The sequence below is a fragment of the Lampetra fluviatilis genome, chromosome 11, assembly GCF_964198595.1.
Source record: "Lampetra fluviatilis chromosome 11, kcLamFluv1.1, whole genome shotgun sequence".
In the NCBI taxonomy this organism is placed as follows: Eukaryota; Metazoa; Chordata; class Hyperoartia; order Petromyzontiformes; family Petromyzontidae; genus Lampetra; species Lampetra fluviatilis.
Window position 1 is genome coordinate 4,146,502 of NC_136285.1, and position 17,362 is coordinate 4,163,863.

At 47.8% G+C, this 17,362-nt stretch overlaps 1 protein-coding gene across 10 annotated transcripts in view; it reads left to right on the forward strand.

Moving 5' to 3' along the window:
- LOC144934736 (dynein axonemal heavy chain 3-like) overlaps positions 1 to 17,362 on the forward strand; it is an 864,594-nt gene that overhangs the window by 430,984 nt on the left and 416,248 nt on the right. For all 10 annotated transcript variants that reach the window (XM_078860821.1, XM_078860816.1, XM_078860817.1 and 7 more), the window contains 3 exons: positions 3,069 to 3,263; positions 5,728 to 5,916; positions 11,032 to 11,262. In XM_078860821.1, the coding sequence (XP_078716947.1) occupies positions 3,069 to 3,263; positions 5,728 to 5,916; positions 11,032 to 11,262 (615 nt within the window). The remainder of the gene's footprint in view (positions 1 to 3,068; positions 3,264 to 5,727; positions 5,917 to 11,031; positions 11,263 to 17,362) is intronic.

A 17,362-nucleotide genomic window follows, 5' to 3' on the forward strand; every position in this document is an offset into this window, starting at 1 on the left:
GCTCGGCGCACTCCACATCCATCAACACTGAAAGCCGCCCGCCACCTCTACAACACAAAGCCCCTTTAATGCTCTCAGAAAGCATTACACGTATGCTATTCCCATACACGCCGACCGAAGGGGCTGATTGCTTCTTGATTTGAACCCATACAGACCTTACCGACTTATTTTCACCGGACCATTCATTCGCTACATTGGATCGTGCGTGGAGATGAATTGGCCCGCACGCGCGCCGATCAATACGGTGGCCTCAGCGCGGTGCGATGCGCTGGCCCCGCAAGCTCCTCCTTTAACCTGCGCCCACACGCAGCGCCGGTCTCAGCAATAAGGAAATCAACGCAGGTGCTGTCCCCGGCTTTTTCGTCGGAGGAGAAAAAAAAATTAGCCACACATCACCGCGTCACCTCCAGTGCGTTCGTCGCCTCTGTGTAACGCAGACGCGCGGACTGCTGTGTGACGCAGACGCGGGGATGCTGAAAGTCTACACGACATGGCTTAGCCGCAGCATGGTGATGTCATGTCACCACGCTGGCAGTGATAGCTCCGCTTACCGTGCTAATATGCCTCTGGATATCAACACGAGCAAAGACTGTCAACATCCTGCACAGAGACGTCTCGCGCCAGACGTACGTGTAGGGTATGTACAAAAAAAATGATTGGTGGTGCAAAGTATCGCATGCTGTCAACGTTCGTGCCTTCAGTGTTCACGATTTACACTATCTCGGGAGCAGTGGTTTGGAAAATTAACCTCCAATTCCATTTCCGTGTCACCAACATGATATCTTCTTATCCGCATGATTTTCCGTATACCCAAGTTTCAAATCCGGTCGACGGCTTCAAGATATTCGTTTCTATCCGTGTGCAAGATCGCGGGATTATGTTCAGAAGCTAGATACCAATGTTGGGTTCTGTTAGCCAGCAAAATTTCAAGATTATTGTTTCGGGTTGGTGGCAGTCTCACCCGTGTTTTGTTTTCCACCACTCATTTAAGGCTGACGAGTTGGAATTGAGAGCTTTGGCGCTTGTCCAGGATGGCTTCCTTGACTTGAGATGGATTGTCGGTAGGTTTTAATGAGGTCTCAGTGCAGGGGAAGGTCTTTGCTGGGGTAGAGAGCACGTCTCCGTCACGCGAAGGTTTCACAGCAAAAGGTGCCGAGGGGCGACGTGGGAGAGTTGCGGGCAGCCAAGGCAGTGGCGTGGATTTTAATGAACCAGATATGTAAATCTGGTCTGTGCCTCCTAACTGTTTATTCAGGCATATATGAATGTGTGATGCTCTATCAATATTAACAATCGTCAGACGAAGGTAACCATATTTGTGTAATGCGGGCGTAAACGACCTTCCGAAAGTGGCGTCATGGGGGGAGGAGTTACGTCACGTGGGGGAGAGGGTAACGGTCTATAAGGGGGGTAACCGGAAGCAGTCGGGAGTGATCGGGGACTGGGAGAAGTGAGAGGCCACGCAGGGCGAAGGGTGAGAGAGAGTGGCGAGGTCGCCACACACCCAAGCCAGGAGGATCGGCACCGTCGGCCAACGGTGACCGGCCCGGGGGCAGGAGGAGCAGCGAGGAGGCTGCAGAGAGCAGCGGGTCTGCAAGGGAGGAATCGGCAGCAGGGGTCTGCACGGCGCGACAGCAGCCTGGGGCTGCAGAGTGTGGGCTACGGGAGCGACAGCAGCCTGGGGCTGCAGGGTGGAGAGTATATAGGGGAGTACCGTGAGGGAAAGAGATCGAACCCAAATAAAGGACACAGGACAGAGAGAAGCGTCCGAGTATTTTATTACATTTGTACTGATAGGTCCACTCCCCCAAAGCTGCCTTGCCCTTGTTTACAGCTTTTTGCTCACAATACTTGAGCTCAACAGCGCATCTGAGCTAAAAGGGTCACATCTGTATTTTCTGCGTGCTGTCCTTCCGTAAGGGGAGGGGTCAGTGTTGATGGGCAAACAAAAACTGAGTCAATGAACGTCGTTTAGAATTTGTCCAGAAACCATTTAGACTCAAATTGCTCGCTAAAGCAGATTGGGCCTCAAATATGGGGGACCAGAATTCACCACAGCATAACAATACAGTGTTGAAATAAACAATATCAAATACGTCATAAACGCATGCAAGCAAACACACAAGTCAGCACAAAACTAAGGCAATAATTTACATTCATTATTGACTTTAATCATGGATATTAATAATATAAATGTACAGCCCTTGATCATTCCACTGCTGGTGGGTGAAGGCCTCTGCCCACACTGTTAGTAACGGAAACTGTCTGACCACACTTCACCACGCTGGTCAGAGCAGGTTGGTCAGGAGGTGTTGTCCGGGAACCAGTTCAGATATCACGTGCCGCTGACGTTACATATGGACGTGAATATACGTATTTGTCACGCGAAATATAAATTTGTTTATAAATGCCAGAGGTCATCCGATGTGTTTGGACCTCTGTCATCCTACAAATGGAGGTACTTCATTTTACCAACCCTTGAGGGATGATTGTCTGAGTTTATCCCCGACCGCAATTTAAGCTCACAACCTCCCAGTGGCAAGTTTGGCGCCACGGTGGTGAAATGTTAACTACCTTGCCTGGTATACAGGAGGTCGTGGGTTCAATCTTGACCCTGACACCTGTATATTTGGAGTTTGCATGTTCTCCCTGTGGTCGCATGCATTTTTATCAGTGTCCTCCAGTTTTTCCCTCAACATTTAGAAGCATGTATTTTGAGTTTTTGGCTGCTACAAATGTCCACGTGATAAGCCACTTCCGTGCCACAAGGTCGAACCAGCGACCTCTGGATTGCATGTCCAGTGTGCTAAGCATTGCTCCGCAGCAGCAACTGTGATGAAGACCCTCTTATTCCCATCTCGCAGCATTTGTTTTAACGAGCCTGATGGTCGAAATCGGTCCAGAGTTTGGTTGGGTAACATTGGTCTAGAAAGCCAAAAGGCCGGTGGCCTTAAACGCACTCATTATTCTCACGCGGGGAGACAGAACGGAGCGCTACTCGCGTTCGCATTCGGAGTGGTGGGGCGTGTCGTACGTAATGTGTGGCTTTACATTCGGGCGGTGTTCAGAAGTCGCTGATCAACCGCGAGGAGGAGCTGCTGGGCACGGGCACCGGGAGCTCCTACCCGCAGATCCTGGAGCTGCAGCAGGCGAAGGAGCCCTACGAGCGGCTGTGGCGCGCCGCCGTGGCCCTGCAGAGCCTCGCCGACAGCTGCCTCGGCGGCCCCATCCACCTCGTCAACGCCGAGCAGGTGGCCGACGAGGTGAGTCGGGCCCGCACGCCACGGCGGCCGGGGGGGGGGGGAGCAGGGGTGGGGGCGGCGTGATGGTCGATTAAGGAGCCCCCCCCCACACCTGTTCCCCCCCTCCCCTTCCTCCCTCCCCCTGTCCCATTCCTTCCCCCAGTATGTTAGTTGTCTTACCCCTTTCTCCCTCCCTCCCCCCCCCATATACATCTTCATGCCCTCCTGCACGTGGTCCCCACCAGGCTGGGGCAGTGAGCCCAATTTCCTTCCCTTAGGTGCCCTGTCGCGACGGAATCGCGTTCTCCGATCGACATTTTGTACCGGGCCCAAGTTAGGTTGCAAAAAAATATTTAATGAGCGACGTCCTCGCCAACGCCACTGCACCGTGTCCCATCGCTGCCTTCTGCCATAATTCAGCATCTGATGGACAGGCTGTCTCCTCACTGCCAAGTCCTCCTTTTGTAGTCTCACAATCAACATCCGGAGATAGCTCCCTGCATTTTGGGTCTTTTTTGAGTTCAGCATCTTTACTTATCCTGGAGAAAATCCGATGAGCTATGAAGCAATGTTTGATTCACAGATGTCCAGCAGGGGGCACGGGGTCAGAAGAGTCCTCTGCCTCAGGGTGGCTGCTAGCCCCAGCCTGTCCGCCCGTGCGCTGTCCTCTTCACCTCATCGTCGTATATCCTCTCCGTTCTTCAAATCGTCGAGCACTGCCTTCCTTGTTTCTACTTGTTTGGCCTTCCGGAGCTCCCATCAGAAAGTCTTCACCTCTGATAATGTGCCAACTCCCAATGTTTTACCTTCTTTGAGTTGTTCCAATCACTATTTAAACATGTGACTAATTGCCACTAAATCTCTTACAAATGTATAATAATGTTTTAAATCATCAAGCAAAGAGTATCATTATTATTCAGCTCAGTGTTTGTATTTTCCATGTGTTATCCCATTCATCTTCACTATGACAATTCCCATTAATATCATTATCCGTATGCAGCCGTATATAAACACACGACGATTTTCTGTATAAAATTGTATAATAAATAACCACCATAATTTCCAATTTATAATTATAATAACAATTATAGTAATATTCTCCCCATAACCACAAGTGCCATTTAAATGTGGCATTGTGAATATATTTCCCTGTTCTGGCATCAATTTCATAGCTCTAATTCTGAATCAACATTTTGCACTAAGTGTTTCTTGTTAACAAGCATCTAAACGTAGCAATATTTTACGAATGCAATGTGTTACATTAAGTGGAGTCTCTTTCGTTGGTGATGAACTACGCAAGCAGGCTAATGAGCTAACCTTAATGATGAATCAGCGTTGTCCGTGGCTCTAACGCGTATGCAATTTTCACGCTGACTATTCGTACTGCAATCTGGCTGTGTTGTGGCTCGCTTGCAGAATGTGCGGGCACATGATCGGAGAATCGAGAATTAATTTTGCCAAACGTGGGTGGACTTAGCCTATTATCTCTCCAGTGATTAATCCTGTCCGTTACCTTTTTGTTTGAAGTGAATATAAAACCACGGATTGCCAATACTGGCTCGGGGCATCCGATGTAGACCCATCGCTTAGATTCAAATAACTCCGCTCACAAAACACACATAGAACTGTGCGTGTAAGAACAGATTATTTCCTGTTCATGAAAATGACATGCTAATTATGTACTCATGTTACATTTTGGATAACGGAGTGAGCAGTGTGTGAAAACAAGACGGGGAAAAAGGAGAGGCAACACAAATGGGATAGAAAACTCACGAGACAAAAGTAATATATTCTTAACTTGAACTCTGACCCCGAGTCGTCACAATGCATCGAATCGCTGGGCAATTCAACCGCATCCCTTGGAGCACGCAGACGCTAGATGGAGCTCTTCCTTGCTTTTAAACAAATGACTCACTGCATGCCAATTGCCCTTCCTTCGCTGGATATTGACTCTTAGACCTGGGGTTAGGCTGATTGATGTGAAAAAACCTAATTTGTAAGTTGTTGTGAGTGCAGTCGTTGGTGATTGCTCTGAAAACCATTCACCAAAAATACTTGACAACGAATTTTTATTATCGTTGGCTGCCCATTTGGTTAACCCATCATTTCAGTGATACTGGCTCAGCGCCCTGACACGGTATTAGCAGCCTGAGCCACCCAGTCACCCAGCCACCTCTTGAATTTATCATAAGACCCAGCCCCGCTGATCCACCCACTGATTTCTGTCCTGGCCAAGCGAGGTGACAGTCGCCCGCAACATTGAATCTATTGAATTAATGAACGACTGACTTGCATCTTTCATGCTGCGGGGAAATTGTTCAGAAACATTTTACATGTTTATTGTCGAGCTTAGTTGAGCAGAGCAAGTAGCCGGGGAGATGTCGAAAGTTCACCGTCGAGCATCGGGCCACATCGATCTCCCGGTGCTGCGTCGTCGCACACGTGTCGTCACGCATGTGTCACGCGTGTGTCACACGTGTCGCAGGTGCAGACGCTGTGGAAGACGAGTTACAGGCTCACGAAGGTGTTCAATCACCCCGAGATGCACGGCCCCATGCGAGTGGCCACCGCCATCAAGGCGAGGCTGGAGAAGTTCAAGATCAACATGCCCCTCATCACCGTCCTGTGCACGCCCGGCATCAAGCAGCGCCACTGGGAGATGATGAGCGTCAAGGTAAGGGCCCCGGAGCCGTGCGCCAACGCAGCGCAATCGCCGCGACCGTTAAATCAAGGCATGGAGTTCTGAGCGATTGTGGACCTATTATGTTTAACAGCGTGAAGCTTTCTAATCACAAAAAAATGCGTTGTCTAGCAGCTTGCAGAATGGATTCACCCTCTAGATTTTGTGCCTATTCATGGATAATTTTTTACTCCCAACTTGGAACTATTTTGCCTTGGTCACCTTTCTTCTTTGAGTTTCTCCAATTTGTTATTGCTGCAGTATCTATCACCCACATTGATATGCTTCTTTATTATACTTTGCTGTAATAATAAAAACATTTTACTGGTAGGAACCTCCTGGTTACACCAGCCCACAGGGGATTATTGTATCCGTCCGTCCGTCGTGCAGGGAGGGGCTGGGTGGGGAGGGAGGGGCTGGGTGGGGAGGGGAGGATGGGGAGGGGCTGGGTGGGGAGGGTGGGGCTGGGTGGGTAGGGAAGGGTGTAGGAGGGGCGGGGTGGGGAGGGTCGGGAGGGGCTGGGTGGGGAGGGTGGGGCTGGGTGGGGGGTGGGAGAGAGGGGTGGGGCTGGGTGGGGAGGGGCTTGTCACCCCGTGGTGCCCTTATAAAACTCAACGTTTAACCTACTCACGCCGGCTTGTGCCCGCCCTCACAGTCGGGCATATTTGCGGAATACACCACGCCGCCGTTGACCCTGGCTATTGACCAAGCAACCCAACGTTCCTACCAGCTCCCTCCGCAGGACAATGTGTTTTATCAGATGAGCATTAGACGGTGCTCGTCTCCTTCAGTGTCCATGAGCTACCGATGGAGATTTCTCATTCCTATGACAGGGGCCAGTAACTCGTAATAAATGACACTCCTGGTAATTAAATAAAAACATCACAATTTGGAGTCACGATTCCACTCGAGAATCGGCTGTTTCGACCAAAAGCCGGCTCGGGCCAGGCGCAGGCTTCAGTTGGCACTGGCGATGTTCAGGGCCAAGAATATGCACTCACCCGATATTAAATTACCTCGTGGAGAGAAACGTTGCTGGCCACACCACCCTTTCATGCACTGTGCTGGCACTCAGTCGTATAAATTTCACAATCCCACGTTAATAATATTATTATTTATAACTTGTAACTCGCATGCTATAACGCTCACTCTCAAAAAGAGATGAACGGTCAGGGGTGCAAAGAACCACAGACAAGTGGGAAGGCAGCCACCCATTGAACTGGTGCCAACTATTGCCCAAGCTCTGAGTTCCTCTATTTATAAAGGTGTTATCGACCCTCTTTGCCGTTCTAAGACGGCGAGCAGTTCAGCATTAATTTTATTCAGAGGCATAGCGCCGTTGTTTTTAAATACATTGTACTCACCGCAGAGAACCGCAGTCTATGATAGCTGGCGCCAAACTGTGCCACACGCCCTCCCACATGGCCTTGTGGAAGCCTCGGTACCGATAAAGTTATTTTCTTCCAATTTTTCTTCCAGTTCCTTTCCGATGACGTTCATACTGATGACGTACACATACTTCATCGGAACGGGAAAGGATGAATGCGTGTTTACCCGTGGGAGGAAACCGGAGCGCCTGGAGAAAAAACCCATACATGCGAGGAAACACAATCCCACACAGATGAAACAGGTGGATTCCACATTTTTGCTGCCCTAGCGGGCCCGTATATTCCACCACATGGAAAGGTGCAATCACAGCGAGTGTGTGATCCACGAACCCTCGCTGCCTCCACAGTGCTGGATTACAGGCGTTCATAGCCACCACCGCCCGGCATGTTGGTGAGATGTCTCTTCACGGGAGGATTTTAAACACATATTTTATCAACCCTGTTATTATGATGGGCTGAGTTGCCTTCCGCCGGAGATGTGCACTCGTAAACTTTCCACTCTCCCAACTGCACCACCCAGACAAGGAGTTGCTATTCATGTGAATAATGACGCAGGCTTCTAATCCTGTTAACAGGATTACGACAGCGCTGGACAGAATTTGTTTTCTTTTATTACGACTACAGCACAGCCTAGTTTGCGCTGTAATGAGTTCACATGATCCCATAGCAGGATTCCCTACCCATGGGAAAGTCACAGGATGTGTCCATGCGCACAACAGCAGTAAAACTCATTATTTGTTTGCCCACATATTTATTTAGTGTTAGGACTTAGTACAAACAAACAGGTCATGTCAATGAAGGTGTATGCATATTGCTTACAATTTACAAGCTCTTCAAGTAAAAAAAAAATGCATTGGCAAATTTTCCCATGGTGTTGGCACATGATAGCCTCTGTGGTTTTTGTTTGCGTGCAAATTACGCTGCTGTTTTTTCTCTTCCTCTCGTGTGAGTCCACGAGGGAATTGGATGAAATGCAGGGCTTAGAATTCTGTCTGAGGCAGGCATGTTTATTGGTAATGAAACTGCAGTACGTTATCAGAGGGGCTCAGATGGGCGCACTCAAATTAGCGGTGGAACCGAGGCACTCGCCCCTGTGTCGGCCTGTGGAATAGAAAAATATACATTTGTCTGGGCAGCCAAGTGATCAGCGCCGTTCGTTGCTTCTTTTTGCATGTGGCTCACGGTTCGCTTCCCACAGCCGGCGGTAATTTGCGGGGGATTATTTCATTGCGCACGCCACCCGCTGCCGACAAGGACTTGCAGTGATAATGCCACCTGAAGTATTGAGCCGGGCCGGTGGTTTATCGCAGGGCTTTCGATTCATGATCGAGAGTCGTGAGTTCAGTTCGGGGTCCTGGGTTGGCTCAGGCCATTTTCACTCCAACATTGTTATTGGGGCACCACGTGTGTGCAAAGTCAGCAGCGATTGTGCTTCGGGGAGGCTTGCCCCTTGTCATCAGAGAGTGGAATCCTACCACTGGCAAAGGCTAACCAATGACGTGAAGAACACACAATGTTAATTTCAGTTGGGACGCTATTTGACTATAGCATTTATATCATCATGATCATCATCGGCCATGATCAGTCCACTGCTGGATGAAGATTTCCCCAAGCCGTCTTGTTTTGGCACGTAATAATCCACCCAGCACCTGCACGAGCCGATTTCATCACTCCATCTCCTCGGTTGACGTTCCCCTCAGATACGTTCTATTATCTGGCTGCCACTCCACCATTTTTTCACAATTTGAGAAATATATTCCAGTTAATCTAATACATTTCACAGATAATGCCTTTTTAATGTTAGCTTAAATAACAAGGCAAATATAAATACTGCCTGCAGACTCTTTTTATGCTGCCTTTCTTTTATCTACTGATTGTAGCCCTAGATTGATCAATTGAGTCTTGGGTAATTATTTTGTACTTCCAAAAAATTAATATGCTGAAAGATTAGGCAGCACATAGACACATTTGCCATCAAAGTATTTTGTTTTAGCTGTGTCAAATATCATAGTATGTGTGGAAACGTGAGCTCTTATGTGTTTAATTGTCAAATTATTTTCTCCATTTTATCACGTGTTTAAGTGCAGACTTTTAAATATTTAATTTCTTAAAAGGCATGAATGCTCGTGATTTGTTCCTCTGCATCCCATTCGATTTCATTATTAGCGGCTGTTTGCGCCCACATGTATTTCAGTAGGCCTTCGCGTTGCAGACATTGTAATGGTACAGATATACATATTAAGAAACAACCAATGATCGTAGGAAATCAATGTAGATGAAATATAATTCTTCTCAACAGTGATTTGACAACCATGTCATTGAGATTTGTTTTCATCAGTGCCAATACAATCACAAATAAATGCACGTACGAGAGGCTTCCCGAGTAGCCTTCAAGAGACTGTTGAGGCATTGCTGTTAGCGAGCGCCTACAAAAGAAGGTGGGCACGGCGCACGACGAGGTAGTGTGGCTCGTACCCAAAACTGGCCACCTTTTGTCTCCTCCAAATTTTTACACGCTACACTCAGTACTCATTTGAGGCGGAGTCGACGTAGGGGAGGCCCAGGACTAGTTTATTTATCGCTCACCACTGATGTTTGCCGTGGTCGCGAATGAATCTCAGGAGGTTGGGTTTGTAGCACCATGCGCGATCCACTGTGCACAATACTGTATAGTGTTGCACGTCTTTGTTTTTTTCCATTTAGAATATGGAAAAAAATATCGCTTTAATTTCGGCTGTGGAACGTCCAAACGGTACTGCCACACGTTTATTGCTGTAATTTGTAGTATTTAATGGACTGCAATTTTTTTTTAATCACACAATTTCCCCAAAGTCTAAAAATGCAAAATGGCCAAACTTAAGAACACTAATGATAGTAGGGCAGTTAAGAAGACATTTTCTTGAATTGAGAAAGGTTATGGGGGACTTGTGAATATGAAGAAGGGCGAAGGAGTTCAGCAGTTGCGTGAAAAGGAGAGAGAGATGTTTGATAGCGCAATTTTGTGTGGGAGCACAGTTTGTTTGAGCAGAGGCGTAAAGGTGTAAAAAATAACCACGCCAATATAATTCGTTAATTACATTTCCCTGAAGAGGAAGGATGTATAATAGGTGACGTTTCAGCCGATAGCCGTCCTTCTTACCGCAGATTTCTCTCCTGTGAACAAGGGCCACTGTTATGTACGCTTCCTCTTGATGGCAGTGTTAAAATTCAAGACGAATGTGTTGAACTTTTGTTATCTGTTTTGTTTCATATCAATAACGGGAGTGTATCTGTGTATGTTGAACTTCTTTCACGCCGTACTTAACGCCAGTGAGAGCGTGGCCTGAGCGATTCTAAAACTAAACTATTATTTTATTTTACCAGGTAAGGCCGGCTAAGCTATACAGCTCTTTTTCAGAAGCGACCTGGCCACAAATGATAGCTCAACGAAGTAGCTGATGATGTGGATATTTATAGTAGCAGCCAAATACTCTAAAACGCACGTTGTTTCTAAATGTGGAGGGAAAAACCGGAGGACCCAGAGAAAAATCCATGCGACCGAGGGGAGAGACACATGCAAACTCCAAATATACAGCAGGCTTCAGGGTCGAAATCGAACCGACGACCTCCTGCATACTGGTCGAGGTAGTAAACGTTTCGCTACCGTGGCACCTCAATCATTGAGGGCGCAATTGTGAGCGCGTGTCTTTTTGTCTCTGCCTGACGACGTGTACGAGTGCAGGCGGGTGTGCCTCTGCCGGCGCGCGAGGAAACCTGCCTGCAGGAGGTGCTCTCCCTGGGCCTGGAGCGGCAGCTGGAGGCCCTGGCCTCCGTCAGCAACCTGGCGAGGAAGGAGCACACGCTGGAGGAGGCCCTCGCCAAGATGGGCCGCGACTGGGAGCCCGTGCGCCTCACCCTGGTACCCTACAAGGACACGGGCACCACCATCCTCGCCTCCGTCGACGACGTACAGGTCAGGGAGCGTGTGGCCATCGGTGACACGGAGTGCAAGCTGCACGCAAGCATCGTATCTCCTCGCTAATTCCCGAGGAGGGCCGCTCTGCCAAAATCTAATTGAGCCACTAATGCATTTGCTCTTTGCGCCGTTTTACGTTGCTGTATCTCGTCGAGGAGCATAAAGCGTCATGCAAAAACTCCGGGCATCCCCGCAGTGGCTTTTTGCTAGCCATTGAACAAAGATTGTCACCACAATTGCGCGCTTTCAGATGCACTTCTTGCGCCGTCTGGAATGCTCTTGCTTCTGATAATAGGAAGCCACTGGAGCTCTGCACTTTTAAATCTCGATCGAAAACTAATTTCTTTAGAACTGCTTTTTTGTGTTTAGTTTGTTGTCCTTCCCCCACGCTTACAATTAGCACGGTTGGCTACGTACGGTGCGAAAGAAGTTCAATGTACATACATTCTTATAGCGCAGGTTTAAGCCGCTATGTTGCACCGTATGGCCCACTGAGCTATATAGCTCTTTTTCAGAAGCGACCTAGACACAAATGATGGCGCAACGAAGTGGCTTATCACGTGGAAATGTATATCAGCCAAATACTCTCAACACACGTTGATTATAAATGTGGAAGGAAAAACCGGAAGACCCGGAGAAAACTACATATAACTACGGAGAGAGAGAGCATGCAAACTCCAAAATATACAAGTGTCAGGGTCGGGATCGAACCCACCACCTCCTGTATACCAGGCGGGGTAGTTAACATCTTGCCACCGCAGCACCCGACCAAAATGGCCGCAAGGGCTGAAACTGCAACACGCGGCAAAATGCAACTCCCGCTTGCCAATGTCCTTGCCTCTACAGTCGGATGATTACTCTTATTTTGAGAACATTCGAAGATTTTTTCGGCGATGCATTGAAAAGTACAAGGACATAGCGGGCATATTCCGAGGCTGCAACTGATGAAAAATATCAATGCAGAGCAACAACAATGCGTTTGCAGTGCATCTCCTCGTATATCTGCTCTCCTGTTATCCACGGCCCCGATTGTCCACGGCCTCTCTCATCGATCAGCAAAAAACACTATTGTCAGTATTTTTTATTTCCAGATAGTCAGAGTCGTGCGGCAAAATTTGCCCTATTCTTTGTGAGGGTAATTGGTGCACCTGGACGAGCCCTCTGTGTGCACGTACTGCAACACATTCACGGTGGGGGGGGGTTAATAACAGATAAGTGGAGTCGCCCTGCAAATAAATCCTCTCGTTGTTTTCCAAGGGGGGCTAACGTGGTTGCCCGTAGGTGCTACACACACCCATCATTCCATTTCAGGTTTATCGTTCGTGCTCTGTCAAGTCCACCACGTTATGTGAGGAGATGCACGGAGGTGGCGACAGGTTAACCCTCATTCTAGATGAACCCTTATTCTACGTGTGTATTTGGATAGTCGAATTGCACGTGCAGTGCGTGAGAATTCTCTGTAACTGTATCTGTAGTTGTTTAACTTTCACTATTACAATAGACATCGACATTAGATTCAGGCTGCAAAACCCGATGAGCCATCATGTTCTTTCTCATATTTCGTAGCTGCTGTTCTTACAAACACCGGGGCATTTAAATACATGCAAACAGACAGACATGCATACGTGCAGATCAAAACACACATCAATAAAATCTGTAAATTATGAGAAAACCCCATCATAACAGAATCATAGTCGCAGGCCGGGAAAAAAACCAACACATGAGTTTCAAACAATACACAAGCACGTGCTAAAAAACACACACAACCGTTGAGCATATGTGAAAAGCCATCAGAGTATTTCCTGCAGAAGTGCAGTGTGGCCCTCCTGTCCCCTTGCTTGTGTCAGTCGTCACATTCGCTCAAATTAATTTTGACGGCGATCTAAGACAAGAGGACTAGAATGCACTTATTCAGGAAATGCCGCTGGCTTTTTTGCATAACGCAGAAATGCCGGATTTTATTGTTACAACACATTTGCGTCTTGTTCGAATACACACAATGACGGTCCCACAGGCCACAGGCATGCCTTGACTTTTCCACAAAATTCCCAAAGCGTGAATTTAAATTTGAGAAAAATTTTTACGCAAAAAATACAGACTATATATTTTAAAGACTTTATTCCATTTTGTTCAACATACGTACGCACATATTATCTAACGGTTTTGAGTTTGTCGTTTTTATTAGACTCTGTACATAATTGTACTAACAGGCATGCATGCTTACAGACAGACTTACAGACAGACTTACACATGTTAAAAAGCATGCAGACAACAAAGTGAATGTTTCTTAGTCAGTCCGTGTGTGTCCTTTGTGCACATGCCACATGCTAGCTCTGCACGATGCACGCCTTTAGCTTTCACAGCGGAATACTCTAAACCTCAAAGTGCACATCCAAAGCTCTGAGCATTATTCAGCGCAGTAATAGTTCCGAAATGGCGTGTGTTATTATAGATATTACTGCAATTGATACGGCTAAATGTTTCTGCAGCTTAAGTGCTGCAACAGCATATTCCTGAACTCTTTGCCACAATGAGGCTGATCTAGGTACCACCAACAATTTCGCACTTACTGCGCAAATTGCATCCTTTTTAAAACGACGCAGGCAACACACAGGCAAGCATTTCGTGTGTTCGAGTAAAGCAGTTAAATTAGTAATCAATTATTCTCCACAAGATGGGCCGGGTGGCTCAAGTGCTTGGCTCACAATCGAGTTAAAATTCTGGTTACAGCGTCGACTCATCCCCAGCATGGCTCTGGGTGAATGAATTGAGTACCACATTGTGGGAAGTCAGCGCAGTGGTCAACCCCATGGAGAGATAGGCTTCTTCCATGGGTGTGTGGGATGTGCACGGTTACCCTGAGGGCTCGTTGACTTTGAGCAACCAATTTGGTCGACTTAAGTTGCAAAATTCCTGGATACTGCACAACGCGCACGATGCTCATGAAAATCCATACGGCAAGCCATTGCAATCGGAACCAAACCACAGTAACCGTGTTTCTATCATTGTTTTACGAATGTAGGAGTGATCGCCATAATATTCTCAATAACAATAACACCACGGGACACAGTACAGTATATATACGGTGGCGGAGTTGTGGGGCATGTGATGAGGCCACATGGGGTCTGCCTTCCGAGCCACGGCAGAGGTTTTTCCCCATGACAGCGGAATAATTGTGCTCAAGGGAATGAACTCACGCCCAGCTCTCCGCTGAAGGCGGGAGACTGTAATGTGGGTTGTCACCTGCTTCCAAATATACATGAGTGATCGATTGATTGAATGATTGATTGAATTAATTGAGGCCCCGTTGAATTGCCGAAACCTTGACCGGCATTCCTGTAACAATTCCAAAAGGGGTAAGTTGTCATACTAACAGGATTCTGCCATAAATCCAGGCCGCTTTGGTGCACTGTACAATGCTAATGCTTTTCACCCTGCATGTGTGTGAGGGAGTGTTTTTCCTTGCCTGTGTGTGTGTATAATTCCATGTATGTGTACATGTGGGTGTGCATTTGTGGGTGGGGAGCGGTAGTGCAGCAGCGGTGAGCGCACTGCACTTCTAACCCGGCGACACGAGTTTGAATCCCGCTCACGGCCAACACCAGTGAAGATTATTTGAACCAGTGCTGGGCCTCCCCTCGGTCGACTCGGCCACAAATGAATCGCTTGTGTGATGTGTAAACGTCACCACCGGGGGAGACAAAAGCAGTCGGGCGTGGTGTTGGCCACCCACCCCATTGTGTGCCGGGTCGGCCTTCGTAGGTGCTTGCGAACAGTAATTGCCCCAACATTCTGTTAAAGGCTACGTAGGGTTTGTTGTTTTATTGTGCAATTGTATGTGTGTACTGGCACATTGTACCATGATCTTGCATTTGATTCCTGGCAATGGAACATGTATCAAGTTGTGTTTGAGCCAGTCCTGAGCATCTGACAAGTCTATCTTGCATGTTGTGCATTGGTAGAAGAAAATGCATCTCCTTCAGATATCCGTCTCTCCACGAAGATTATAAAACAATTATTGCTTACACAACCCATGAGCCACACGGCCTTCTGGGAGTGCATAATTTCAGCAGTAGACTCTGGACCGGTTTCGACACAGTCTCTCCTCAATACAGTCAGGTTTGCTTGAATCAATTCTGGTAAACTGCCAAACTTTTATCGGCAAGGACTCTCTCTTTAGGATATGTGTCCAAGATTGACACACGGGAACATTATAGATCCACACACATGGGCATTATTAATATCAAGTGAAATACTTACGTAAACTAAACTACGTTTTTTTTTTTACCACGTAAGGCCCACTGAGCTATTCACTCTTTTTCAGAAGCGACCTGGCCACAAATGATAGTTTAACAAAGTTGCTTATCATGCGGAAAATTAATCGCAGCCAAATACTCTCAATGCTTGTTTGTAGACGTGGAGGGAAAAACCGGAGAACCCAGAGAAAAATATACGCGGCCATGCAGAGAACGTGCAAACTCCAAATATGCAGGTGTGAGGGTTAGAATCAAACCCACGACCCCCTCTGTACCAGGCAAGGTACTTAGCAAATCTTACGTGTTGTTAAGGGAGCTGATAGGCTATGTAGTCCGGTACTCAGAAAACATGTCTGACCATCGGAGGAAGAACTCGGGCTTGTTGCCCCAAGTCTTGTGGTCACTTTGAATTCCGAGAGCATTTCAAGTTCTGATCCTCTTCGACTGGGTCATGAAAAGCTGGATGCTGAAAACAAAATAATTCTCCATTGAGGTTTCTAGCATTCACTGAGAAGCCCTGTGGTCTGAAGAATCCTAATCAAATGCGGGAGAGGTTTGAAGCGAGACATCTTGGAGGTTGCCTGTTGCTTTTTAGAAGGTATCCCAGACCTTCTTGTTTCTCAGGAGACACATCACACCATTGAAAAGAGTCATGTGAGGCTGCAGATGCTAAGTCGTTCTCTGACCCTGATGAGTTGCAGGCACACACCCATTGCGCCGATTACTTTGAGCAATTATTTATGTCAGCTGCCCTTGTTTCTCACTTGGACGCCCCCGTGGTGTTCCGCTTCTGACTGCTGACCCGCCAATCATTGTTCCCACCTTCCATCACGGAAACTCAATTGGCGGTGGGCAGATGGAAGAGCGGCAAAGCCGCCGAAGTGTGGCGTTACTGGCAAATTGCTGAAGGTGGGGGATAATAACGTGATCATTTGATTTCTTACCGCCCTGTGCGTGCTGCCCGGCCGTCTGCTATCGTCCTGCTTTGGAGAAAGGGCATTGTGGCCACTATCTGGGAAGACAAAAGGGTGACCGGTGGGGCTTCAACAACCACCTCACTGTTACTCCATTCTCAGTAATCGTAGTCCTTTGTACACAGTACTCCTTGAGTTGCAGAAGGGAGTTTCATCAGCAGTTTCTTGTAGCTTATATTTCGGTCTGAAGAGGACATTCGATTATGGGCATCTCGACAAACTTTTGGAGGTCCTGCAACTTTTTGGAATTCCAGTAAAGATGATTGATCTGATGGCTGGACTGTATTCATGAGACTCGAGAGTGCTGTCAGGTGGTGGTTATACCTCAGACTTCGTCCCAGTGAATTCTGGGGTGAGGCAGGGGTGCGTGATGTCCCCTATCCTTTTCATCGCTCGTATGGACTGGGTGCTCAGTCGGGCATTAAATTGTGGTCTGCGCAGTGCACCTATTGGTGAAGTGAAGGTCACTGACCTTGACTTCTTTGATAGTGCCGTGATTTTCACGGAGTCACCTTTTGCATCCTTTGCATTGGCACTTGACACCCTGCATGTGGAGACGTAGGTCTCCTGGGATAAAGCCAGAAATCCGGGATTTCCATGCCTCTTTTGATGGTGTAGTGCAGTCTGTCCGCACATGTGGGGACAATGTCGTGGCCTTGATCAGGATCACCCAGGTCTCCCGAGCAACGGAGGTTCAGAGTTACAGGGCATGTGGCCCCTCTCTTCTCCCTGGTTGACCCTGTCCACCTGGTTGACCCTGCCCATCAGGGCCTCTGAGCTACCTCGTGGGTGTAGGAGGAGGAGGCCAAGGGGGTGGCCACAGCCTCGTGGCTGCACCGGTTTGGCCACTGCTGTCGAGACTCGGAG